This window comes from Podarcis melisellensis (genome assembly GCF_964234715.1).
Source record: "Podarcis melisellensis genome assembly, chromosome: 2".
NCBI classification, from domain to species: domain Eukaryota; kingdom Metazoa; phylum Chordata; class Lepidosauria; order Squamata; family Lacertidae; genus Podarcis; species Podarcis melisellensis.
Genome location: NC_138529.1, coordinates 65,266,075 through 65,292,232, shown reverse-complemented (window position 1 = coordinate 65,292,232; position 26,158 = coordinate 65,266,075). Strand labels below are relative to the sequence as shown.

The following is a 26,158-nucleotide window of genomic DNA, read 5'->3' as shown; positions in this document are numbered from 1 at the left end:
GAGAAACTGAGTGTAAAGCTGATTTGACAGAGGTGGTTGTGTGGACAGAAATACTTGAATGTGCATAATCTTTGTTGTTGTTGTTGTTGCATCCTTGCATTTTTGTTGTTTGACAAGCCAGGGGAGAAATGTTTCAGTTTTTGCAGACACGGTATCTGCATAGTTGTTGTTTAAAAATCTGAATCACCAAATCACTTCAAAGGTGCCCACTTTGGATTAGGGAATTTTGCAGAGATCCTGTTTTGACTTGAATAAGTGCCAAATCTGTCCAAAGTAGCTCATTTCAGTTCTTGATTTGGAATCCACCCCAAACTGTAGTATGTTGGAAAGTGTGGCAAGTTTTCTATGGTTTGAGAAAGTCCTGATAACATTATCTCTAAGTGGCAAAATTATTGAATTGTTTTTGTGGAGGTTCTTGTTATCTCCATATAACTATCCTAGACAATATAAGCCCCATATCAAGCCTTGCTTCTTTTTATACCTGAAGGAGCATCTCCATCTTTCAGCCCAGACACTGAGGTCCAGCTCCACGGGTCTTTTGGTGGTTCCCTCACTGCGAGAAGTGAGGTTACAGGGAACCAGGCAGAGGGCCTTCTCGGTAGTCACACCTGCCCTGTGGAACACCCTCCTGTCTGATGTCAAGGAAATCAACACCTATCTGACCTAGAAGACATCTGAAGGCAGCCCTGTATAGAGAAGTTTTTAATGTTCTATTGTGTTTTTAATATTCTCTTGGGAGATGCCCAGAGTGGCAGGGGCAACCCAGTTAGATAGGCAGCATATAAATGATAATTTGGTTGCTGTTGTTCTTGTTGTTAGCTGGTGTATCAAAATATATATTTAGAAACTATGAGATCTGAAATATTGATTGTCATAATGAATTGGCTCACTTCTTTTTTCACTTTGCGGATTCCTTGTTGTCAAGTATTCAGGTCCTTTCCCCCCTGCAGGATTAAGATATAGAAGCTTGCTTCAAAAGGAAGCTTGAGGGTTCCAGAATGCTATTGGCATGGACATAGTTGACATAGTTGAAGGCCCAGATCTAGCTTGTGTCAATGCTTTCTCATCACCTAAGAAGTGTAACTTTGCCAGTAGGTTTATCTAATTGTACCCCAAATGGCACATGAATGCTGGCTGAAAGTGGGAAAGCACATTCCTGAGAATACACAATTCAAAGACTAGGCCGTGCCAATTAACATGTTATCATCAATATGGTTTGAATCAAGCGAATAGTTTCCTTGTTTATTGCAGGAGCATATTGTGCTGTTTTCAAGCAGTGTTATTTATAGTTTGTGGTAAATTAGCAGAGCAATTTGCCATAAATTATTGGAGTCATATTTTTAGCAGTGACACATTGTACAGGACAAAAATTGACCTTTCCCATGCCATAAACAGAAGAAAGGTCTGTGGGGGCATCCATCATAACCCTGCCTTTGGTGATTGCATATCACCGATGCATCAGCTTCTCACAGACCATAAAATGCATCTACTCAATCTCACTTTTATTTTAGTATTTTATTTTATTTTATTTACAAATAATTTAGTTCTCTAGCATTGTCTTTGTATTTTCAGACCTTGCATAAAGAGACCATGGCTTCCCTGCCCACCAACTAAGAGATTATTTTTTCTTTCCTTATTTTTGTCATATAGAAAAGCCTGAAATATTCATTTTAGGTATGCTTCCAGGATATTACTATCTATAATGGGCCAAATATTCCTCTTCCCAAGTGCTTGGTTTACATCCATCTGGGATAGCTCCTGTATAGAGAATATTCCAATAACATGCCTTCATAACTTGTGCTTTTCAGCCAGGGAGAGGGTGGAATCCTGAATCTGCATCAATATCAATTCATTAGTGGTCAATTCATTTTGAGCTAGACTCTTCTTGACCAAGCTCTTCACTGGCCTGAGACCTCTGGTCAAGACATATCATTCTGCCAGGTCAGGCATCTGTAATGACCTCTCATTTCCCAGCAAGAGAGACTCTCATCAGGTGACAAACAGGGCCTGACTCTCCCCTACACGGCTTTAACATGGGACAACGCCATGTCTATCCTGAGCAAAGTTGCCCAATAAGCAGTGACACTTTTGACTTGTGCAGCTCTCTTCCCCCTTAGGGAAAATTATCCCAGGCATGGTGTTTTCATTGTAATTATTTGTGTAGCTTTAATATATCATAGGTAGATGGGCAAGCAGATATTTTAAATTCTAAGAATGTTTAATTGTTTTTAATTATTGGTTTCCCCCTATGCTTTTAGCAGTTCTTATTTTTATCTGTAAGTTGCCTTGAGTCCCATCAGGAAGAAAGGCGGGGTATAAATAACTATATAATCGTCACCATAATTAGCTCAAATCACCCCAACATTTCCCTAGCAATATATTATCCAGGGTTCTCTGAATGTTCCACCAGCTGTGCCACTCTCCTTGCTTAGGAAATGTGCTGTGCCTGTTGACAGGATTTTCTACTTGCAGTTGATTACATTAAGTATCTTTAAGAAGGGAGAAACATACTTCCTAATATTCAGCTACCTACAAATTATGAGAGGGAATAATCCCAGTGGGCAGTGCCGGAAAGACTATTGTTGCTGCTGCTGCTGCTGCTGCTGCATTCTTCATCTAACCACACCGACTCAACCAAGTAAATAAAAGTGAAGAGAATATTTCAATTCCAGGTTTTGGAGATGAACATGCTCATGAGTCTGCTATTAGCACCTCAGATTTCCCTAAGGCTGACCTATTTGCTTCAGAAGTCTTGTTGGGTGATAAAACGTTCCACAATCTCCCATCAACTTTTTCTCTGCTGCCACTAATTTATAGTCCCAATGGCAGTAATGACTTGGTTATCTGCTGCTGGGCATCCTTTTATTTGGGGGCCTTGGCTTCAGCCATATATAATCAGATACAGCCACATTTTATTAACTTAGGGTTGTATATGCTGCCCATGCATGAGTGAATAAACTTCCACTCGTGTACTGGGATTTCATCTTCTTTTCTTGACCCCTGCAGCCCTCTGAATAGCCTCACAATCTGCTCTGGAGAGTTGGGGAACCCTGTGGATCAGATCTGGGGGTGGGTGCAGGGAGCTGCAGGTGGCCAGAGAGGAAGCTAATGGAGCAGGGCCACTGATATAGTGTTGCCCCAATGGAGGTTCTTGTGCATTTTAACAGTGGCATGACCAACTGAAATTCAGCTGTTGAAGAGTTCACCATCACTGCATGTCCACTGCTAGGAAAAGCAATATCTAGTGAATTGTTTAGGTCTATTTAAAGCTTGCTAGCTTACCTATTACATTTACAGTAGTACCTCTAGTTATGAACTTAATTCGTTCCGGAGGTCCGTTCTTAACCTGAAACTGTTCTTAACTAGAGGTGTGCTTTCGCTAATGGGGCCTCTTGTTGCCGCTGCGCCACTGGCACACGATTTCCGTTCTCATCCTGGGGCAAAGTTCTCAACTCGAGGTAACTCTTCCAGGTTAGCAGAGTTTATAACCTGAAGCGTTTGTAACCTAAGGCGTTTGTAACTCAAAGTACCACTGTATAGCCCAACTTTTCTCTAAGGAGCTCAAGGTAATATACATGGTTCTCTCCATCTCCACTTGGGTTGGGGTAAGTAATTGAGACTAGACCAAGGCCACCCAATGAACTTCATGGCTGAGTGGGGGTTTCAACCATGGTCTCCGCAGGACTCTAACCACTACATGATACTAGCTTCTTTAGATAGAAGGCCTGCTTCCAAGGAAAACATGAATTCCCCATGGCACCTTGCTATTAAAAACAATTATTTCATAAGTTGAATTTTTTTCAGGCATTTTCAACCTGTCATTTTGGCTTGCATATTCCTTTTCTGCACCATCAAGAACATAAATAACGTACAGTGGAATGAACAAAGGGAATGGTCTTTATGCTACATTGGATGCTTCTACATGTAATGCTTGTATATAATCAGCACTCAGAGCCAATTGCTCATAAGATAAATGTGTAGGTCTTTTTTCTGATGACTGCTGATCTACACAGTCTAGAAGACCTGATTTGGAAAAAAGAGCCACTGTCTTGCCAAAGCCCAATCTAGCAGATCAAATGCCTATAGCAGGGAATAACACTTTAATTAAGTATTTCCTGCTGCACTTCCTGTTTTCCTGATAACAACGTTACAGCTCAGCATGTGAAAAGGCACGTAGTTCTCCATTTGTTTCTACATTGTTGCAGCTGTATAAAAAGCACTGCCATCCCGCCTTGCGCTTTGTGAGAAGTCACCAATCTTGCATGAGACAATCCAGTTGAAAGGGGTTATTTTCCTTGTACTAAAACTGGAGGAATGTTTTGAATAAATGGACACCATGTGCAATTAATACAATACTGAAATAGCAAATGCTGTCATTTGAAATCATATCCATGGAGGGTCCTTATCTACATAACCATCTTGCACATGAATAGAACAATTGTGATTTTTTCTTTCCAGTCCCTTCACAGGCACAAAAAGAATATTGCTTCTAAGGTTCTAGGTGCACAAATAACCACTCGCCTTAGAGAATTGTGTGTGTGTGTGTGTGTGTGTGTGTGTGAGAGAGAGAGAGAGAGAGAGAGAGAGAGAGAGAGAGAGAGAGAGAGAGAGAGAGAGATTTACAATATTAAATATGGTCCACTAAGAAAAGTCCTCTGGATAGTTTGCAATTAAGAATTAAGATCATAAGGTATAAAAATAGAACATAAAATCTAAAACAAAACATAACCAACAGTAGAATAAAACCAGTGGCAGATGATAACAACAGATCTAAATACATGGACACATACAATTTAAGAGCAGTAAAGGAAAGGTAGTCTGGCACCAGAATTGTTGCAATGTGGATACCAGGTAAGTATCTCTAAGGAGAACATTCCACAGCAGAGATACTGCTACTGTAGGCCTTCTCTGTTCCTCCTTATTTCGGACCTGGAGCCAGAGAAGATAATCCAGGGAGGTAGATGTGGGAGGAGGCAGTCTTTCATGGCCCCATCCATGTAAGGTTTTCAAGACTATGACCAGCACTTTGAATAGAGGTAGGACATGAACTGGAAGACAATGAAGATGATAAAGCATTGGTGTAATATTACTGGATCAATCTAGTCCCAGTTTCTGGACTGCTTTCAAAGGTAGTCCCATGTATAACACACTGCAGTAATCCAAACAGGAGTTTATCAGAGAATACAAAACTGTAGCAGGACTCGTTCTGTCCAGACAGAGTCATCAGTACATCAGTCAAAGCTGATAAAAGGCAATGAATTCAAAATTTTCAAAGAACATCTTGGTATGGTTTTACAAAATGAGAACCCAAATTGTCCACGGTCAGATGTTGAAAGAAAACTTTAGTGATCAGAACCTGAATTAGCTTTAGTTTTGTTAAGGCTTTCCCCAGAATACAAAAGACTTCTAAAGTAGCAAATGGATATTTGTTTTCACAGCAACATAGAAGAGAGTGCCACCTACTGAACTGAAAAAGATAACCTACCAAGGTACCATAATGGTGGTGAAGAGGGAATGGAGTTACAATCCAGTTTTCTTTGAGCAAAAAGAATATATTCTGGAAAGAAAGAGTATAGTTCCCAGAGTGGTTTGGGTAGCAGTTCTACGATGCTGTATTTTTACTGCATATTATTATAGCATTACATTCATAGTTAGGGTCAGCTGCCATTTCCTGAGGTTTATAACTTGCCTGTTTTAATTAACATCAGGCCGAAACTTGGTAGGGGAGTTAGGGTTAGCCCAGATGTTAATGTTATTCTACAAATGCCTTATATCAGTTAAAACATTCAAAAATATATTAGGTAGTAAACATTTGGAGATGTGGTTTTGGGTGTAGTTTTCAGAAATGAAGTTAAGGAGAGGCTTGTTTTCGGGAGAGGGAATAATGCCTTCAATTTTCTTTCTGCATGAATTTGTTGTTGACAGGCAGGTAGGTAAGTTGAGAAATGGAAACAACTTTAGAGAGGGTTTTTTTTACTTCACTCACAAAATAATATGAAAATATGATGCATAACTAATTGCGAAGTTGTCCACTGTGCCTTTAATTGTATGGAAGTGATTTGATATGCTTGGAAGTGTATTAGAGACCTGGAATGACCTCCTCATGCTAATGAGATGGTCTCATGACATTGTGAGTAGAATAAAGGACACACAAATTCACGACAGCTTAAATCTCCTGTAGAACGTACTATATAAACAATTCCATTGACTTTGTTCAAGAGAAGCAATTTGTATTTTACCTTGTGATACAAGTGTCTCACGATGGAAAATCCAAGGAGAAAGAGGAAACTATGGAAACATGAGTTCCCGCCCCAGCCCCGCTGTTGTTTCAATAAAAGTCGGTGGCAGTGATATGACCAAAGTAGCACAAGGAAGATCCAAGAGGAAGCATTCTTCACTAATACAACCCTGCTTTGTTGGGCAGTTGATATCATAGTGTGATCAATCAATGTGACTTGAAGTGGCCAAAATACACTATCTGTGGTTGAAATTACTTAAATTTCCTTATTAAATGCCTCCCAGCACCCAAACTGCCTTGCCTGCCTTTCTTCTCCTGAGGCACCACTCCGTCTTCTACATCCCTCTTTCATCTCTTTCTCTCGATCTGCATAAACTGTGCCACTTTCCTTCTCACTTGGTTTCCAGTTCTTAGCCGCATATTGCTCCCTCAGAATAGTACCCAGAGCATGATTTCAATAGGAGAACTATGGGGAGCTGATACAGCAACAACAAGACCCAAACTCTTCAAGGCTTTAAAGGTGAAGGCCACACCAGCGCTGGGCACTGAAACAGATTGACAGCCAATGGAGATGTTTCATACCAGCTGTTTATACGCTCACAACAGCAATGACCCATCAGCAGATGAATTCTAATGTCCAGACATTTCCCTCTTCCCACTCACCACTCCTACTGCAGATCACCCCAAACATCTTTCTCTCTCTTTGCACTCTGCCACTCCTATTTTTTCTGACTAACATGAGTCTTGGAAGAATAAATTATTCTAATTTTGTCAATATGGCTGCAATTTACATGATTTATTCCAAGAGCAGGTTCTGGGGCTCTCTCTGCCGCGCAGTCTGGATGTTTGGGGACAGTGAATATACACAGCCCCAAGCACAGCTCATCTTAAATGATGCTGTCATCTGGCATGATGAGCAAGTGGAACTGGAGAAGGAGAGACCAGATCCCACTAATGGTCCCCACATCCCTTGCATTTGTCGACGGAACTGTTTAAATACAGACCCACTGAAAACAAAAGTGGTGACTGGAAGAATTGTGCTTCCCTTTGCATTTTCCTTAAAAAACTTTTTTTAAAAAAACTCCAATAAAATAAATATCTTATACTAATGAGAAATGCAATCCTCCAGCTAATTCCTTTAATTTCCATCGGCCGTTTGTTTTCTAGAAGTAAAGCTTTGATTCAGATGAAGGCTAAAGTGTGCCATTTGTTTTGCTTCTCTCATTAGTGAACAGCAGGAAGGCAAGCTCGCAGACGCTAGATGATTCGAGTGGTGTTCTAGTCTTCTTTCACAGGTTGATCATGGAAATTCCTCGGGACTCCCAGATTGCTGCATCTTTGGGTAGATCACATGGCACTTGGCCATTTCCATTTAAGTAAAGAAGATCCTACTGGGTGAAGCCAGTGACCCATCTACTACAGCATCCTCTTCCCACAAGGGCAACCAGATGCCAATGAGAAGTTCATAAGCAGGATCTGAGTGCAGTAGTGCTCACCCGTCCTCTGTATTCCATCAGCTGGTACCCAGAAGTATTTTACCTCCAACAGTGCAGATATAACATTTCCTCCAATGCACAGGAAGGGGACAACTTATCCATTCTTTGCCAGGTACCCTTTGGCATGATTATAGCCTTCAGAAGCTATCAGATGTTGTTATATGCTCAGAGGTTGCTGCACATTAGTTACAAATTATTTTCAAGACTTCCTCCTTTGCCACTTCCGCAGGCCTATGCCTTAACAGAAGAAATATATATATATATAATTTTCTTGCACTACTTACATGAAAATGCAGGGCAATTAGATCCTTTGCTCTCACTTTCCTCTAAATAAGGAATAATTTAGCTGAAGCGTATAAGCAGAGTTCTTGCCATGTAATCTGCATCTTGCAGTAAAAACAGACTTGACTGTCAAAAACTGTACTGATTAATTCTAATCCAGCTCTCTGTTGGGGGGGGAATTATTTGACAAAGAACAATTTCTCTTTGCTAAATAGACTTCGTTTATCAGACTGTTGGTTTGTCCATAATGAAAGGAAAATAATGGGTAAATCCTGGTTCTTCTTTTCTACCAACTTTAGAACAGGATTGGGCAAATGCATGGGGAATAAGGCTATCAATGGCTACTAACCATGATGGCTATGTTCTGCCTCCGCTATCAGAGGCAGCAAGCCCTAAACACTAGTTGCTGGTGATCACAAGTAGGGAGAGTACTATCGCACTCAAGTCCTGCTTTTGAGCTTCTCATAAACATCTGGTTGGCTACTGTGAGAACAGGATGTTGGGCTAGATGGACCTTTGGCCTGATCCAGCAGTCATCTTCTTACACTCTGATGTTTTTCCCATTCCATTCTAATGTGCAAAGTGGGATTTGGGAATCTTAGATCTATTAACTGCAGATGACTTTTAGACCTCAGGGTTTGCAACTCAAAAAGACCTGTGCATTTCACTTCCCACAACGGGGGGGGGGGGAGAAAATTCATGTGTCACTCCTGTGACTTCCTACCCTGTTTTTCAGCAATGTCTAGGACCTAATGGCTAGGATGTAAAATTAGCAAAAGTATTGTTGTGTTCTCCAACACTGCATTACACTACCGAAGAATGTGCTCATGTGAGCATGCTGCTCTGTCTTATGTTGAATCAGGCTATTTTATTTTATTTTATCTTGCCCAGCAGTTTAACTAGGTAGCTTTTAAAGTTTCCAAACAAATGTCATTTTACCTGGGATCTTATTTATTTATTTATTATTTTTATTATTATTGTTATTATTATTATTATTATTATTATTATTATTATTATTATTATTATTATTATTAAATTTCAGACAAACGATTAATCACATGGAATGGATGGATAATTGGATGCATGGATGGATAGAGATTATTTTCCAAGGATTCCTAAGCAAGTTCCAGCAGAGGTGTACCTAGGGGTTGGTGAAAGCAACATCCGCTGGGAGCATAGACCCAGATGGGGCACAAAAGTCACCCCACAAATATGTTTCCAGTTATCTGTAAGGCCTTGAGTATCCATCTTAGATAAGAGATGGGAGCTGAGTGGTAGGAGCAATGGCAAGACGGTATGAAGATAAAGTGATCAGAGAGCGTGCAAGTGAGAATTCTCCAACAAAATAACTGCAGTAGTGTGGCAAGATGTGGCATTAGACAAGGTGCCTAGGGAGCGGGCCCACGGCTGTCAACCAGCCAAGTATAGAGCAGGCAACTGCAGATCAGCATCAATTTCTTTCTCTCTTCCTCCTGCTCCCCCATGACTGAATTGAATTCCTCCCTCCTTTCCCCCAAAATCAGAAAAATAAAAAAGGAATAAGTGCCTTTTCACAGTTAGAAATTTGCAGGCTTCTTGCCAGCCAGCCACTTGAGTGGAAGCAAATTTACCAGGTGGGGTGCTTAGGCTGCAATCCTTATCTTGCTTACTTGAGAGTAAACTCCACTGAATTCAATGGGCTTTACTTCAGTGAGTGGGTTTGTGGGGCTCTGGGTCAGTGGAGCACCTCCATCCCATGCATAACAGCTGTGGCTATTCACTGGGATCATTGTGGGGAGAAACAGGAGCATGTTTGAGGAATACAGTAGAAGTTGTGATGCCTTGTGGTCTCTGAGCTTTGGAAATAGTAAACTTCAAACTGCTACCCTAAAAATGAGCATTACTCTTTGACCATCAACACCAGCTAGCTAACAAAGGAAGTTGTCTTTTATTCAACACAATAAGAGGGCAAGGACTCAAGGGCTGGAACACCAGAGTTACCTTGAATTGCACAGCTATCCCACAGACTTCCCACATAAGTTGTGGCTGATTCAATCTCACACCACTATAGGGAGAGATGAGATAAGGAGGAAGTCTGCTCGAAGGATACTTTGAACTATGCTTTTCATCTTTTCCTCCTTCATCTGGTTCAGCAGCTAGGTTCTATTTGGAGCCACATGCAATTTATTCACAGCTAGACTGGTTTCTTTTTTTAACTCTTCAATTTCTATGTTGGTCGGTGGGCCATGTCCACAGTTGTGTGTGTTTTGCACCAACTTGAAAATAACATCAAATTAACCAACTTGGGTGATTTGTACATTTTGATAAATATATTGTTTATCTTCTATAGATAATTCCTGCATTAAATTTCGACATGTCTGTTGCCTACCAAATAATGACGAATGATGATACACAAGGACTACACTGGGATGAGCTCTTCCAATGAAACAGTCATGTCAGTTCAGATGTGCAAGTCACAAAAAAAAATGTGATAGAAGATTGGATTGATAATCTAACAACTAGGTGGAGCTAGAAAGAAAAGACATTTCACTGCTTTCCCCACTTCACACAAACTGATCAGACTGGCAATGGAATCTTACTTTGGCATGGGTAATGGGGCAGTGTCCTCCACTACACCAGAGGGCAGCAAACCAGCTTAGAGGGCACAGGCCACACCTTGTTGCATGCACAGCTTTCTCCATTCCCTGCCCTTCAGCATTTCCCACCTGGGGACACAGCCTCACTCTGCCTCAAAATAGGGCCGGCTTTGCCACTACTAGACCATTTGTCCAGGCTTCCGCTACTCCCTCCTCTATGCCTTTTGCCTAGCCCCAGTTAAGAGGCAGAGCATAGAAAACAAGCGTTAAGCATGCTGTGTGCTCCTGCAAATCGCAGCAGAGGCTCTCCCCGCCACCCACCCTGCGCAGCATTCTCTCTGCAATCCACATGTCACAACAGAGGGCTCAGCGCTGAGTTATTGCCAAGAGCAACATTTCCCTCCAGACCTCAGAAAGGAAAGGAACCATATTAGAAAATTTATCGAGTATTTCGTTAGATCAATATGGGGTATGATTTAGGAATCCCTGCCTAGGCTCTTTAAATCTATTTAATCAAACCAATTAATAAAAAAAAATGCAGAAAGTTGAAGCGTCTCCTCTAAGGTGCATCATAAATATACTCCCTTTACTTAGGCTTTTGATCGTAGCCAGGTAATTAACGGCTTTAGTTAAGTTCGACTCATTCCCTCATGCTTGCTCCTGGTCATAAAACGCCCAGGGCTACATGTAGCTCATGGATTTATTATGTTTTTCTTGAAGCAAGAGCTTCTCTCACTCCTTTTTCCTTTATTTCACTTTATGTATCCATTGCTTTTGCAGCTGTCCTGTCAGCCACAATGGCTGATAGGCTTTGTGTTCAATGCAAAATTGACTTTCTGGCTCAGCAATAAGCATTCCTCCCCCACCCACCCCACCCCTCCTTATCCTCTTTTTTGGGGACAATGCATAACATCCACCTCTTTCTCTCCCATTCCCATAAATATAAATGAAAGAATATGAGATGCTTTGCCAGAGTTTCCTGATGGAGCCATTGTGCACGCCAAGCTTGGCCCAGTGTTGTTAATCAGTGGGGGGACATCCTTACATCAAGGGGAATGAACTCAATGGATCAGTCTCTACCTTCCTGACCTAGAAGCAAAGGGGATGAAATGATATCCCCCAAGAGGCCTCAAAGGTTCCTGGATCTTCAGCTGTAATACTTCCAGCCTGCCAAGAAAACAAGTGAGGATGTTGCCAGCCCATCAACAGGAAGTTGGGGGTGGGGAGAGCAAAGTGTGTTTCATGCTTTAGGGAAGGAAGCGACAACAGAGGGAGAGAGAGCATTCCTTCCCAGAGTATTTAGAGGCAAGATAGGAGTTTTTATCTCATTTTGCAATCAAGGAAATCCAGGCTTAGAGAGAGGCAAGGCAGATGAATGGTTTCCCTCTCAACTCTCGTAATGTATATCAATATGTGAAGAATGTTGGCTATAACTCTTGGTATTCAGTGCAACAAAATAAATAATACGGAACAGCAGGAATTGGTTAGTTTGTAGGAATGGGTGAACTGAAACTGAAAATGTTAACAATGAGGAGGCCCCCTGTCTGCTTCCAATAGAGAGTCAATATTATTTCACTGAAAGAAGAGGTGGAGAAATGAGAAGTTAAAGCTAATTTGATTTATCCTTCCAGGAAGATTCTTCTATGAGCTGCACCATCACAGATAGCTGGACTGTGACAGCTCTCAGTAACTGAGGATCGGGCCCCATGGTCAATTCTAATATGGAATAATGCACTGTTTTTACAGAGCAAAGCATATTAAGAGTCAATTTAGGCACTGAAAGAAGCAGAGCTTGTGGTAGCTCATGCTTTGGATTTCCCACTTAGGATATAATCAGGTCCCAAGTGGGGCTCACAGAAGGACAACTGTGTGTCAGGTGGCCACTTATGCAGAAACAAATGCATCGCCCAAAAAGAGGGCATGGATCCAGTGTAAAATTTATATGGATGCAAATTTGAAAAAATAATTTGAATAGAAATACAGTACCTCTCATCATAGTGGGGGAAACTGACAAGTTGACCTTTGTGCTTACTTAAATCTGCAGTTGAAGATGCTACCTTTTGATGGGAACCTTCAAGGCCCCTACTGTCCATTCTGGTGGTTCCTTAAACCAGATCTGGACCAGGCAGCCCTTCAAATAGGGGACTCCTTCCTGTAGAAGACTTTCTACTGTAAAGTAGGACCATTCAAAAAAGTAGAGATGGACAGCAGCAGGTATTCTACCTCGACAGACAGTTGCTGGGAATCGCAGGTGGGAAGAGTGCTGTTGTGCTCATATCCCACTTTCAGGCTTCCCAAGGGCACCTAGTTGGCAAAGTAAGAACAAGATGGTAGACAAGATGGACCAATGGCCTGATTCAACAGGCTCTTCTTATGTTGGATAGTCATAGCCCCTGCTGGTCCCTTGATTCAATCACGTTACATACAGGTTTTGTTCTATTTATTTATGAGATATTGTACCCACCCTTCATCATAAGGTTCAAGAGCAGGTTACAACAGTACAGCATATAGTTATGAAAATAGTGACCATTATCAAAAACAGATAAAACTAAATAGAACAGAACAGTATGATTTCAGCAAAGGCCAGAGTAAGAGTTGTGGCTTCAGCATATGGCAAAAGCCATACCACGAAAATGCCAGATGCATTGCTGTGGGGAAGGAGTTTCACAATTTAGAGACTGCCCCAGAGAAAACCTCTAAGCCAACGTTCATGGTATTTCTGAGGGTACTTCTGAACTACCAAGACAGCCCCCTCTACAGACCTTAACACTCAATAAGGTTGGTGGGAATGGGGTCTTTCAGATCTTTCAGACATTCAGGGCTTTAAACACTCATGTGAGCCCCTTCCATTCTGGTGCCCAGAAACAAAGTGGCACCACCTTAGGTTTCTTATTAAGTTTCACTATCCCACTATCAGATCATGAAGCAATTTACAAGCAAGGAGAAGTGCAATAATAAAATATATACATACAAAAACATATTAAAAACAGACTTCACAATATACTATAATATTACTGATGCTGCCCAAATGCCCAGGAAAATAAAAACTTATTTACCAGGTGCTGAAATGATGAGAAGGTTGGTGCCAGATGCGCCTCCCTGGGGAGAACATTCCATGCATTTAATAATAAACAGCACAAATATGGTTTTGTTGAGTGTCTTAGACATTCTACATTGGCCAGAAAACGCAAAAGGTTGGGTCCAGTGGTTTCCCTTTGTGCACAGAAAGATCTTTGTTCCAAAGGTGTATGTAAAAGGAAGGAGGGAAGCAATATTTACTGATTCTCCCTTCTCTATGCAGCCCTATATACCCTCAGAAATTGGTTCAAGAGTGTTGAGGAACACTCTGGAATAGCTTGGGAGGCAAAGTGGGGTAAGGGCTGCAGGAGAAAGGGGTTTGTGAAAATTGCCTTGCATTTCTGAAGAAATGTCCCATCATTAACACTTGCCAGCAGTGGCACACCTGTTTTGAAGCCATGGCTGTCCTCTTGCCTAGCAATGCATGATCTTGAAACGATTTGTTCTTTTCAGCCAGAAACTGCTCTACTTACATTTTGGCAAAAACTTTTTAAACTTCTGTCATTCCACAGTGAAAGGAAAGGTTATCTGTTGTTGAGCTACCACTCCCATCATACCTGACCACTGGCCACTCTGTCTGGGGATGATGGGAGTTGGAGTCCATCAGGAGGGTCACCACACTGCCGATCCCTGGCCTAAGCAATATTGTGGTGGCCATCAGCAAACAAGCTCTACTTTTGCTTTCTCTTGCCCAGCTTGGTACAGAAACCTAGAACAATTGCCTGTCGCAGCCCTTCTCCACTATAATTCATGGTCGGCAATAGGGACAGGAGAAGGAGCCTTTTGAAAGCAAGACAACAAATCCATAGCTTTTAAATTATACATAGCTCTTATCCCACAATTAGTTTCTAATTCAAAAAGACTGCAGACAGTCAGACTCCTATGTAATAATCCATGAGATCGGATTCACATTGAACTGACAGGCTTTGAAGAACAATGTAAAAGGAATGCAAGAAAATCTCCAATCCTTGAGCTTCATCAATACACACCAACAGAAGATTCCTATTCCAATTCATCTCATATTGGCAGCTTTCTCTGAGTAAATTTACACATTTTCTTCTGAACAAGGCAGTAGGTGGCATGATTCTGGACCGTACCAAAAAATAATAAGAGTAGCATAATTCATATTAGAAACTCTCTTTCCGTTTCTTCTTAGCACGCCTGATGCTTGCTGAGGCAGGATCAGGAATTTGCTACCAGAAACCTTTTTACATGGGTATCTGATCCCTGACTGCTAAGAAAGAAACGGGATATTTTAAATATGAAATATGCTATGTGCTAATTGCTCATTAATAATTCCCTGCTTGGCTGGTTAGAAAGGTATATCCTGCCCATCAAAAAGGTGTTTCTAGGGAGGAACAGCCATAGCTCAGCATGCAGCAGGTGTTAGAATTCCTGTTCCATGATTGCAGTCATGGGATGTTGTCTATCACATGATGGTATATGTTTTGACTCCACAGAGTGGAAAGTGACGGAGACAGGATGTTTGTGTTACTGTGTTCTGTGAAGTGGGACTATTGTCCTTTGTTTTTTTTCTCTTTGCTGTCTGATGCTAGAAAGAGAGGGGGTCATGTTGCAGTGCTCCGTGTGTGTTTATATGTAAATAAAGTAGATTAGCCAAAATGCTGAGTTGCTGAGGTCTGTCACACAAGCTGCGAAGACTCTGCGGATCACTAAGTGTGCCGATGTCTGTTGGCATTGGTTGCTGTGATGTGCGGGCAGAAGAAAGCTTCTGAAGCTCCCAAACGATCGACCAGGAGGGAGAGAACATGCCAGTCAGGCATGTGTCTCTACCAGTGTCCTACTCGAGTGTAGGACGAGCTCCTGACAGCAGGTACAGGGTTCAATTCCTGGCATCTCTAGGGCTTTTGCCTTGTACATTGGTAGTTTATAGTTAACAATGGCACATGTACTCTCTAAGTTTTGCTTCAGGATATCACCAATGAACAAATCTGGTAGCTGTTATAAAGTGTCTTGAGTTTCCAGAAATCCTATATTTCCAAGGCTGGGTTTTTTCATTTTCATGATGATTTCCTGACACACACCTTGCTCCCTGTTGATGTGCAAGAAGTATTACAATGTCTGTTACAGAGGTTTTTCTGTGCACCTAAACGTATGTTTGGTCTATTGTAATCTGCTGTTTATCTCACAACACATGGTGTAATCATTAGTCTCAAGAACAGGGCAAATACTATAGTTCTGTAGGAACTGAATGTTTCTGAACCATTTAGTTGGCTCTGCACATGCCATTAGCAGTGAATGAATTTTTGCAACCTCATTGTGTCTGGCAAGATAATTATGTACAGGGCAAAACAGGGCAGCCCACTCCAGCAGGGTCCCTGCTGACCTGGACTTTTCACCTGTCTTTCCTTCAGGGCACACAGATCTCTCAGGTAGCTTCAGGAAAGCTAGAGAACCACTTCACTGATGAGGTTTACATTCACATCCCCTCTGTTAACACAGGGCATTTCTCATGCAGCTTTAGAGAGGTAAAATTTTGATCAGCCTTGACTCCTTAGAGAATTGGGTGTTCAGATGTTCCAAGTAATTATGGAATGGTGATGCCTGTTTTTCGCAGTTTGAACATGTATGTCATCTCCTTCTATCTCCTTCAGATCTTCCTTTCTTAATGAATATGGCTAAATTTAAACCATTAATTGCAATTAGTCTACTCTGAGCAAAACTTTGTTGAATGCCACCCATTGTCCTTATATCACTGAATTTGAGGTGTTGTATATAAATAAATTTCTATACTGCCCCTAGCTATAAATAACCTCAGGGCACATAGAGCACGTATGTGATGCCATGTCATAAAGAAATGTGATTGAATGATACCAATGGATTTTTATGTGTACTTTCAAAATGTTTCCACCAATTATACTATATTTTATCCTTTCCAGGGGCTTTCCAACTTACATCTTTTCAAGCTGTCCTTCTCCCAACCTTTTCTTCCATATCATTGATTTCCAATTCCAAGTCATTTATAATATTACTTCTAATGGTTGTGAAAAGAAACCATTTATATTTACGGCATTATGAGCCATCAGTCTGGACCAGGTCAGTTTTCAAGAGATCCTGATCATATTTTTCATCATCATCATCATCATCATCATCATTCTTAATATTAATACTTGCCTGCTTCTTGCAGCTTTTGTAGTAGCATTTTGCCTCTTTCTCCAAATTTCTGTAGAATTGTTTTTAATTAACATTATACAGTATTGGGTCTATGTATGTCTTACATGAGATACATTCTCCCAAAGTCTTTGCTCTCTGTTTCTTGGTTTCTGTTTCTCCGTATCAAGGTGATCCAAAAGTGATGCCATAAAATTTCTTTTCACGGAAGTGATAGGATCTTTTTTATTATTATTATAGAGTTAATGAAAAAAGTTTATTTGTGAGAATTCATGTATATGACACTTACAGCATCTAGATCAGTTGTTGTTGTTGGTTATCTATTTCTTAAGTATCCTGTTTGAAGAACTATTTATCTTTTCCCATTTTATTCTTTATCAGCTTCAAACCTACAGCTTCCTCAGCTATGGTAGCTCCACAATATACTCCTGTGTGCTTGTTTCAGAATACTGCATTTATGTTTTCCTTTTTATATTAAGATTTTTAAAAAACAGACGAGGGTTTATAACATCGATTACATGTTGATATCATTCATAATTTAGGATGCAATCCTATGGTTCATGGAAAGGCAAAAGAGGCCAGCCAGTTGGCAATGCCAGAAGACAACGTGAGTTTTAAACACACACCATAGAGTACGAATCGGGCTGATCTCTTGCAAGCTTGGTTCTTGTCCTTTGATTGGAGATGAGGACCAGATTCTTCTTTGTCTTGCAAGGGAAGGCGTCGTTGCACAAAATATCAAGCTCTCTCATTTTATCAATATAATGGACAGTGTTTGATTCTCCAGAAATACAATACCTAGGAATAGTTCTAAAATTCAGGGGGAAAATGCAGCTCTCAGTGTGTAGAAGTGGGCAATCCCGTGTTGTAGAATTATAAAGCAATACACAGTATTTGTTTATAGGTATCTATCATCAATCTATCTATCTATCTATCATCTATCTATCTATCTATATATCATCTATCTATCTAGTTATAGATATTCAAATAAATACATATGTAAGAAGATATTACATACTAAGCAGTCCATAAAATTATCCACATGCCATAAATATTGATTACGGACCTAGTGCACAATAAATCAAAGGACCACAATCATTAAATCAAAGATTTACACTAGTAAAAGAGCAACAATGCAATTTATCAATTCCCTATTACAGCCAATGATTAATTAGGCTTCAGTGTGAAAGCTTGGAAGTTGGGTTTGGAGATGAAAGCAGATCTGGGGGCACATTTTGTGACCTTTTTGTCCCCTGTGAAAATCTACTATGATAGAAAGTTAGGCAGTGGGTGGCTAGAGGAAAACATTACACCCTTCAGTATACATTCAGACAATCTTGCCTTGAACTCGTTACAGATAGGTAGCCGTGTTGGTCTGCCATAGTCAAAACAAAAAAAATTCCTTCCAGTAGCACCTGAAGAAGAAGAAGTGTGTATCTGAAGAAGTGTGCATGCACACGAAAGCTCATACCAAGAACTAACTTAGTTGGTCTTTAAGGTGCTACTGGAAGGAATTTTTTTTGTTTTGCCTTGAACTCCTCATATTGCCATTTAAGTGATAGTGGCTTATCCCAGGGCATGGTCTGCTGATGCCACCTTGTTAAAGCCAAGCAGGTCTAGCTCTAGTCAGTACCACAGTGGAGAACCCCATCTATGTTGCCTTGGGATATAAGTGTATTAAATAACAGACCAATGAGCCTCTTTCCCATTGAAGCTCCCCTCTGGCCTCAGTGGCATCCTTACTTTGTCATCATTGTTACTAGGAAGATAAGAAATCTGCAGCCAACTGGGTCTACCCTGCCTGCCAGATTCCCAGAGGAACCAGCACTGAGTGGAATATACACATGCAAGTGTCGTATCTCCACACTTGTGCCACTTTCACATCCAAATGGATATGCCATCTACTGAGACTGGTATTTACATATTCTGCATTGGGCTGGCTAAAATAGTATATTGAGTCCATTCATTTCCAATTAGGATGTGACATACAGACTGGATGCCAAAGCAATATCTACCACAGCATGTTCAGAAGGTGGCAGCATTTTATATGTGTGGAGGGGGGGCTAGGTTAATTAGCTTCACCCACATTTTCAGCTCCATAGTCTCTGGACACTAAATCATCACTGACATATTTAGGTTGCTATTTGTTATGGGGGGGGGGGAATTAGGTTTAAACCTTTGCCATTAACAAGAAGTTTTTAAAGAGCCCAGTACTATACTTTCAGTGGGACTCACATTTTGATCCTTTCTAACCTAAGAATCTGATAACTGATGATATCTACAAACTGGGTTGCTAAAAAAAGTCTAGGTCCTCCCAAAGCCCAAATCCCATTGACCCATGGTACATGAGGAAGTACTGCTGTGACCAGTGACAAATTCAGGCACCTTCGATTCTCCTCATTCAAAAAGTTCATGTGTCCACCTGCAGCTAAATTAAATTGTGCCAGCCAGCTAATATGACAGAAATGAGAATCTTATACAAATGGGATAATGGAAATTGCCTCTTTGCACATTATCTCTTCAGTAGCAGTCAGCTGGGAATTTTTCACATGAAGGTAGGTGGGTGCAGCATACTAAAAGAAGGAAAAGCACAGCAGTTGACATGGCTTATCCCCAGGAACACTGAGCAGAAATGGATCCTTGAGCACTCAGGAGAACCTTGCAAAGAAGTCCATCGCTGCCACCCCTTCCCTGCTCCCCTGACAGTTGCCCTAGATCCAAACCACATAAATAAATTTGCCTCTTGGGCAGCAGCCCAGTTCTGATTGTTTAGAATGAAGGCTCCATCCCTACTCACAAGGAATCCAGGAGGCTCTTGAAGTGCTCACCAGTGGTGGCTAATCTTCCCTGCTATTTCCCTTCTGAAGTGCTGGGAACAATAGTGGCTGGTGTGGTGGGACAAAATCACAGAGCTGCCACAGGATCACTACAGCTTGCATGGACAGGGCAGGGTATGGCAGGTTAAGTGTTATTACTCAGTCCCTCCCTACTTTCTGATGTCATTCTCAGCACAAATTCACCAAATGCCAGGCAGTTGTTCCTCATTGTGAAGAGGATAGTGGGGTAAAACAAGTTTGCAGGAGGATTGATTTATTTATTTTACCTCACAACTACCCCTGTCAATAGGCAAAGTGAGGCAGCAGAATTTGCACATCATTTAAGGACAGTAAGTTGTCAGTCATGACATTTAACATTTTATCTTTGTTTTTTGTTTTTTAAATGATATTTTATTAAGTTTTAAGAATAACAACAAACAGAAAAAGGAAAAAACACATACACAAAAATATAAAGTTAAAAAATACAGAAGTTTAACTTAGAAGAAAAAAAAAGAAAAAAGAAAACGCACATTAAAAAACCCCCACAAAAATCCCTCTTTTTAATTCCTCATCTTTGATTCACATATTTTCCTGACTTCCTCACATCTCCCTTTTTTGTATCCCTTTTGAAAATTAGTTCAGCAAATTCATATCCAATTAATTTATCTATTATCAATCCAATCTTATTTTTTACCTTGTTGCTAGAACCCCTTCAGTTCATTTCAATGTCATTAACATTCAAAAATTTTACAATGTTTCTGTAAATAGATTTTAAATTTCCTCCAATCTTCTTCCACCAACTCTTCTCCCTGGTCTCGGATTCTGCCAGTCATTTCCGCCATTTCCATGTAGTCCATTACTTGCATCTGCCATTCTTCCAGAGTGGGTAGGTCTTGTGTCTTCCAATGCTTTGCGATGAGTATTCTTGCTGCTGCTGTAGCGTACATAAAGAAAGTTCTATCCTTCTTTGACACCAATTGGCCGACTATGCCCAGGAGAAAGGCCTCTGGTTTCTTAGGGAAAGTGTACTTAAGTACCTTCTTCTATTCATTATAGATCATCTCCCAGAAAGCCTTAATCCTTGGGCACATCCACCAAAGGTGAAAGAATGTACCTTCAGTTTCTTTACATTTCCGACATTTAACATTTTATCTTTGGGGCCAGCTGCGTCGTCTCTTCAGAGCACAACTTGTTGGTATCGGGGCCTATTTGTTTTATTTTGTTTTTTTAAAACTAGCAAATTTCCAATTTTAAGAACAGCATTTACAATACAATAAAACGATTGCTAAAACAGCACCCGTACTAAAAGGCTAGCAAACCAAGCAGAGCACAGAACATAACTATCAGACTCCATTTCCAAAGGATTTCTGAAAAAGGCAAAGCTTTCGTCGAGATCAGGAAAGCCAGGAAGTAGGGAGGAAGCTGTTCACATCTCTCTTGGAAGAGAGCTCCAGAACATTAGAATGTCCTCTCAAGAAGCCCCTGCTGCTGGTAGGAGCTACTTATTGAGGCATCATTATTGCAAGCACAAGAGAGGGCACTGCGTGAGTCACTGCCACAACCATCTCACTCCTGCTCTTCATCTCTTCCTGTGGCCTCTCTCCCTCTTCATATGCTGTCAGTGCCACCTTTCTTCCCTTGCTCTGTGCCTCCTCCCTCCTCATCTCACTCTAGCAAGGCCCTAAAGGAGCCTTTCTCAGCTTGAGATATTCTGCATGGGCTGACCAGAATAGTGCCTGTACTGCCTCCAGTTCACAGCAGTGGCTAAAAATGTTGCCTAATCTTAGGAGGCAAGTTTAAAGTTACAGCAACTTCAGGTTAATCATAAGGTCTCAAATAACAAGAGGGTCATGTAGGTAGAAAGTAAGCTACAAAGCTGTAGAAGTAAATGACCCCGTCAGTTTTTCTATGTTCACGGAAGCCAAGGGGTTCATATATGGTTGCTGTTTTTCATTCAGTGACATTAGAGCATGCAGTTGAATTTAAGGGTATGGCTTTTGTGAGTCAATCCAACCTCATTCAGTTGAAATAAAAAAGTGCACTTTCAAATCTGCCTCCATCAAGATATATAGAAGGACAGTAATGAATTACTCCCAACAATCTCAGCCCGCTCACATCTCCAGTTAGCATAAACAAAATGCTCAGCCAGTGCTACAAAAAAGATGCTTAGAAGTTAAAAGCGCCCTTTAAAGTAAAATTATGTTGTACATCATCCCAAAATTTAATATGACTTTATGCACAATAGCAACATGCCGGGTAATGCAAAGGTATTTCTAAAATAGCTTAATAATAGTTCAATGTTCTCTCCTTTAAAATATGAAAATGTATGTCAAAAAAGGGGTGTAATGTAGCTGCATCTTGTATCCATTGATGGAGGTGATTTACATAGATAGCATTTAACATGCTATCATCATTATCCTATCAGTCTTCTGTCTAACGCAGATGTCTTGAGACAGAGTTCTCAAAGGTAAAAAAAACACACCCCAAAGCAACATTATGGGAAGTGGAGTACTGAAAACCAGAAAGAGGAACAGCAGAATTTCAATTAAGTGATTTTTCTAAAAAATAAAAAGATGCCTGGCTCCCCATAAATTTAGCCAAAGAATCAAATGATAAATACTGGGCATACCAAATGTTAGTTAAGAATATACTACATGCAACCAGAAATAAAAGTAATGAACAATGTGCTTTCTTGCTATTAGATGACAAGGAGCAATAGAGACGAGTATCATCAACCTACTGGTGGCACTTTATTACAAAACTCCAAATGACCTGCCCCAGAGGTTTAATGTAGATATTCAATAACAGCAGGGACAATAACGAACCTAGTGGAACAACATAGGCCATAAGTTGAGGTGTCAAACAGCAGTCCCTAAGGACCACCTTCTGGACACAACTGAATAGGAGGAACTAGAACCACTGTAGTAGTATACTCTAAATATCAACCAAGGCAGCAAATCAATGTTACCAAAGGCTGCCAAGAGGCTCAGGAGAATGACAAAAGAACTTAAAATACCAGTGTATAGTCCGCTATATGAGAACCAGAGGTGGCAATTGCCTATGCAGAACATCCCCGCCATGCAGAAAAGTATGGGTAGAGAGCTCTTCGCAGCATTCCTCGCAAACCCATAGAAGCACAGGTTGCAGCCATAAAGTTGCTGAAATCTTATTATGAATTCAACATCTTACCAGTTATTAAAAATGAACTGCAGACCCAGTAGGAATAAGTCCTTGTGAGATTATATCCACAAATGACCAAAATGGGAAGCTTTTTAACATGGGCACAGCCTTCCCTTATATTTTAGTGTGAGGTTTGGAGACTCCTGCATGGAAACATAATATGACTTTATACCTAGAGAATCTAGTGCTTCTAGCGATTTCACAATCACAATTTGGAAGTAGCGAGGGTCAGGGAGGTAATATCTTTAATCCAGTCCTTCTCTATTATTAAAAGCATCACAAATATTGAAATTTCATACCATGTCTATACCTTAACTAGTTTCCTGAGGCACAAATCAGCCAAAGTTAAGCACTTTTCATTTCTGTTAATTTACTTACTTTTCAACAGAACTCATATCTTATTTCCAAAATGACGTTAATACATAGATCTTACTAAAACAAGAAAACACAGTGTGACATGTTGACCATATACTTACATAAATTTTACTGTTGCATAATAGTTATTTGGTCATTGGATATATATAATATACTTTAATATCTTATGGTGCATTTTGCATCTAACATCTACTTTAATATTTTTATATATATTATAATTCCTATGATCGATCCCAACTTCCTCTAATTCTATTTTTGTAAAAACAGGTTTGATATTTTGATATAAAGCATTATTGTTGCAAAAATCAATAAAATTTATAGTGTTCCATTTCTGTCTTCTTCCTTTTCCTTTTATTTGTTTATTTTTCTTTATCTATTTGATTTTATTTATTGATTTATTGATTTATTTGACAGAATGCATATACTGCTTGTTTGTAACAAAACCTCAAAGCAGTTTACAAGAAACATTAAAATTATCAATAAAAATGTTTAAAAACAAGTGATTAAAAACATTTTTTAAAGTAAACTAAAAAGCGATTAAAACATAACAGCATCTACGTGTCTGGAGAGACTTGCCTAAACAAAAATGTTTTAAGCAAGTTCCAAAAAATAATAATAATACAACAATGAGGGAAAATATATGCTTAACTTGTCTTTTGAAATTATTTGGCCCTAAAGTACTTAGATCACAGGTGGAGAACCTGTGGCACTCCAGATGTTATTGGACGCCAACTTGCATGAGTCTTAGCCAGCATGGTCATTGGTAAGGGATGATGGGAGCCATAGTCCAACACCATCTAGAAGGCCAAAGCTTCTCTATCCCTGGACTTGACTATCCTCTCCCAGTGTAGTGCCTTTAGATATTTTGGGTGACAATTCCCATAATCTCTGACCATTGTCCATGATCATTGGGACTGGCAGGAGTTGTACACAAAAACATCTGGCAGGTACCTTTGTTGGGACAGGCCCATGTTCTTGATTACAGTGGTACCTCGGGTTACATACGCTTCAGGTTACAGACTCCGCTAACCCAGAAATTGTGGTTCAGGTTAAGAACTTTGCTTCAGGTTGAGAACAGAAATCGTGCTCTGGCGGCGCGGCAGCAGCAGGAGGGCCCATTAGCTAACAGTTTCAGGTTAAGTACGGACCTCCGGAACGAATTAAGTACTTAACCTGAGGTACCACTGTATTTAGTTAAAAGCTCATACCACCAAAATAATAGCAGCTAAAAGCAATAGCAGCATAGTGTGTGTTTTGTGGGGTGCACTGGATCTGACTTTCCTTTGAAGCAAAGGCATGGCTAGTCAAATGCTTTTAAAAGATCAAGACCCCAGACTTCCCCGAACTGCAACTTTGTAGCCCTCTCTCTGCTTTCCTAAGAGAGGAGCAAACAGATGTCATTGAAATGACAGGATCCTGTGACAGAAATGACAGCTTCAAAAAAATGAAATGCTATGAGACTGACAAGCATTTCTACAGACTGCTGTGACAGTTTATGCTAGAGCATTCCTAAAGAACAATGATCAGTTTCCTAAGGCAGTAAAACCTGTATCCGAATGATGATTTGAGAGCCTGGGTACAAAGTGAGCTATGCATTCTAATGCACAAAGAATGCAGCTGGAAGTGTCAGCCTTTGCTGACTTACTCTTTCTAAAACACAACCCTAGCCACTAAACCCTGACCAACTCCCCTGATTGACCACAAACCTGAATGAAGAACAAAAGAAGAACCTGCTAAATCAGGCCAATGGCTCATGTAGTCCTGCATTCTGTTCTCACAGTGGCCAACCAAGTGCCTATGGGAAAGCTGCAAGCAGGACCTGAATACAACATATCTCTCTCTCTCTCTCTCTCTCTCTCTCTCTCTCTCTCTCTCTCTCTCTCATGGTTTCCACCAACTGTTATTCTGCATCCTACTGTTCTCCAACCATGGAAGCGCAGCATTGCCTCCCTGGCCCTAGTAGCCATTGACAGACTTATTGTTCACTAGGCTACTGTGCTTGAATGTTTGTAACATGGCACAATTTTCATTTGGCACCTTTGTTTATTTTTCTCCCCAAACATCATCATCAGTCAGCTGCCTTAAATGGAAAGCCAATCCCTCTGGTACAAAATTCATAATGTTTCACATTCCCTATTCCAAGTGAAAGGACTTAAAAAACAAACAAACACCTCACAATTATAGATGCTTCTGAAGAAGCTGGATACAAGAAGAAGGCAATTTTATAGCAAAAATGTTTACAATATTAAAGCATCTGGCGTTCATTTACATGTTTCAGTTAATACAAATTTGCTGCAATAATGTGTCAAAACTGCAATTATCACTTTCTTTTGGGTGTTGTTTGAAACTACGATCAGTTTTCAGGTATTTTTCAGCCCAGTTTCCAAAACGGCTTTCTGTTCTGACTTTTACTGAAGCAGGAATCTAAAAGGGAATGGATCTTAGAGCTCTAAAAAGGGCACAGCATTCTGCAAGTTTTCATTTGCTGCAATGGATCCTTTCCTGGAGGGGTTATCTCTGCCTTTTGTAAACTGTACCTAGATACTGAATCAAATTCAGCCATCCAGTCAAGATACAAGCCCTTGTCACATCTTACTCATGTGTAAAGTAATGGCACATTAGCGCAGGGTTATGTACTGTACAGTCATACCTCGAGTTGAATGAGCTTCGGGTTGAGCATGTTCGAGTTGCGCTCCGTGGCAACCCGGAAGTAACAGAGCACGGTACTTCCAGGTTTCGCCACTCACACATGCGCAGACACTCAAAATGACATCACACGCATGCGCGAAATGCAGCACGCACACGCTCAGATGCGCCATCGCGTCTTGCGTTCCATTCGGGATGTGAACGGGGCTCTGGAACCACTGTATTGGGCTATAACATACAGTTCTTATATTTTCCATACAGTAGTATAGAAGAATTCCGAACAGTAGATATACAAAACTATTTTGCATTCTCCTAAGCTTTTTTATATTTCTATTTTCC

General features: G+C 40.5%; 1 protein-coding gene across 2 annotated transcripts in view; it reads right to left on the bottom strand.

Moving 5' to 3' along the window:
• Positions 1–26,158, bottom strand: part of LOC309364238 (uncharacterized protein) — a 139,805-nt gene that overhangs the window by 31,019 nt on the left and 82,628 nt on the right. Inside the window, exon 4 of one of the 2 annotated variants that reach the window (XM_081901162.1) lies at positions 23,184–23,230. The exons of the other annotated variant lie outside the window; for it this stretch is intronic. Coding sequence (XP_081757288.1) covers positions 23,228–23,230 — 3 coding nt within the window. The 3' untranslated portion in view covers positions 23,184–23,227. Of the gene's footprint in view, positions 1–23,183; positions 23,231–26,158 lie in introns of those variants that run through there. 2 annotated transcript variants of the gene reach the window in all.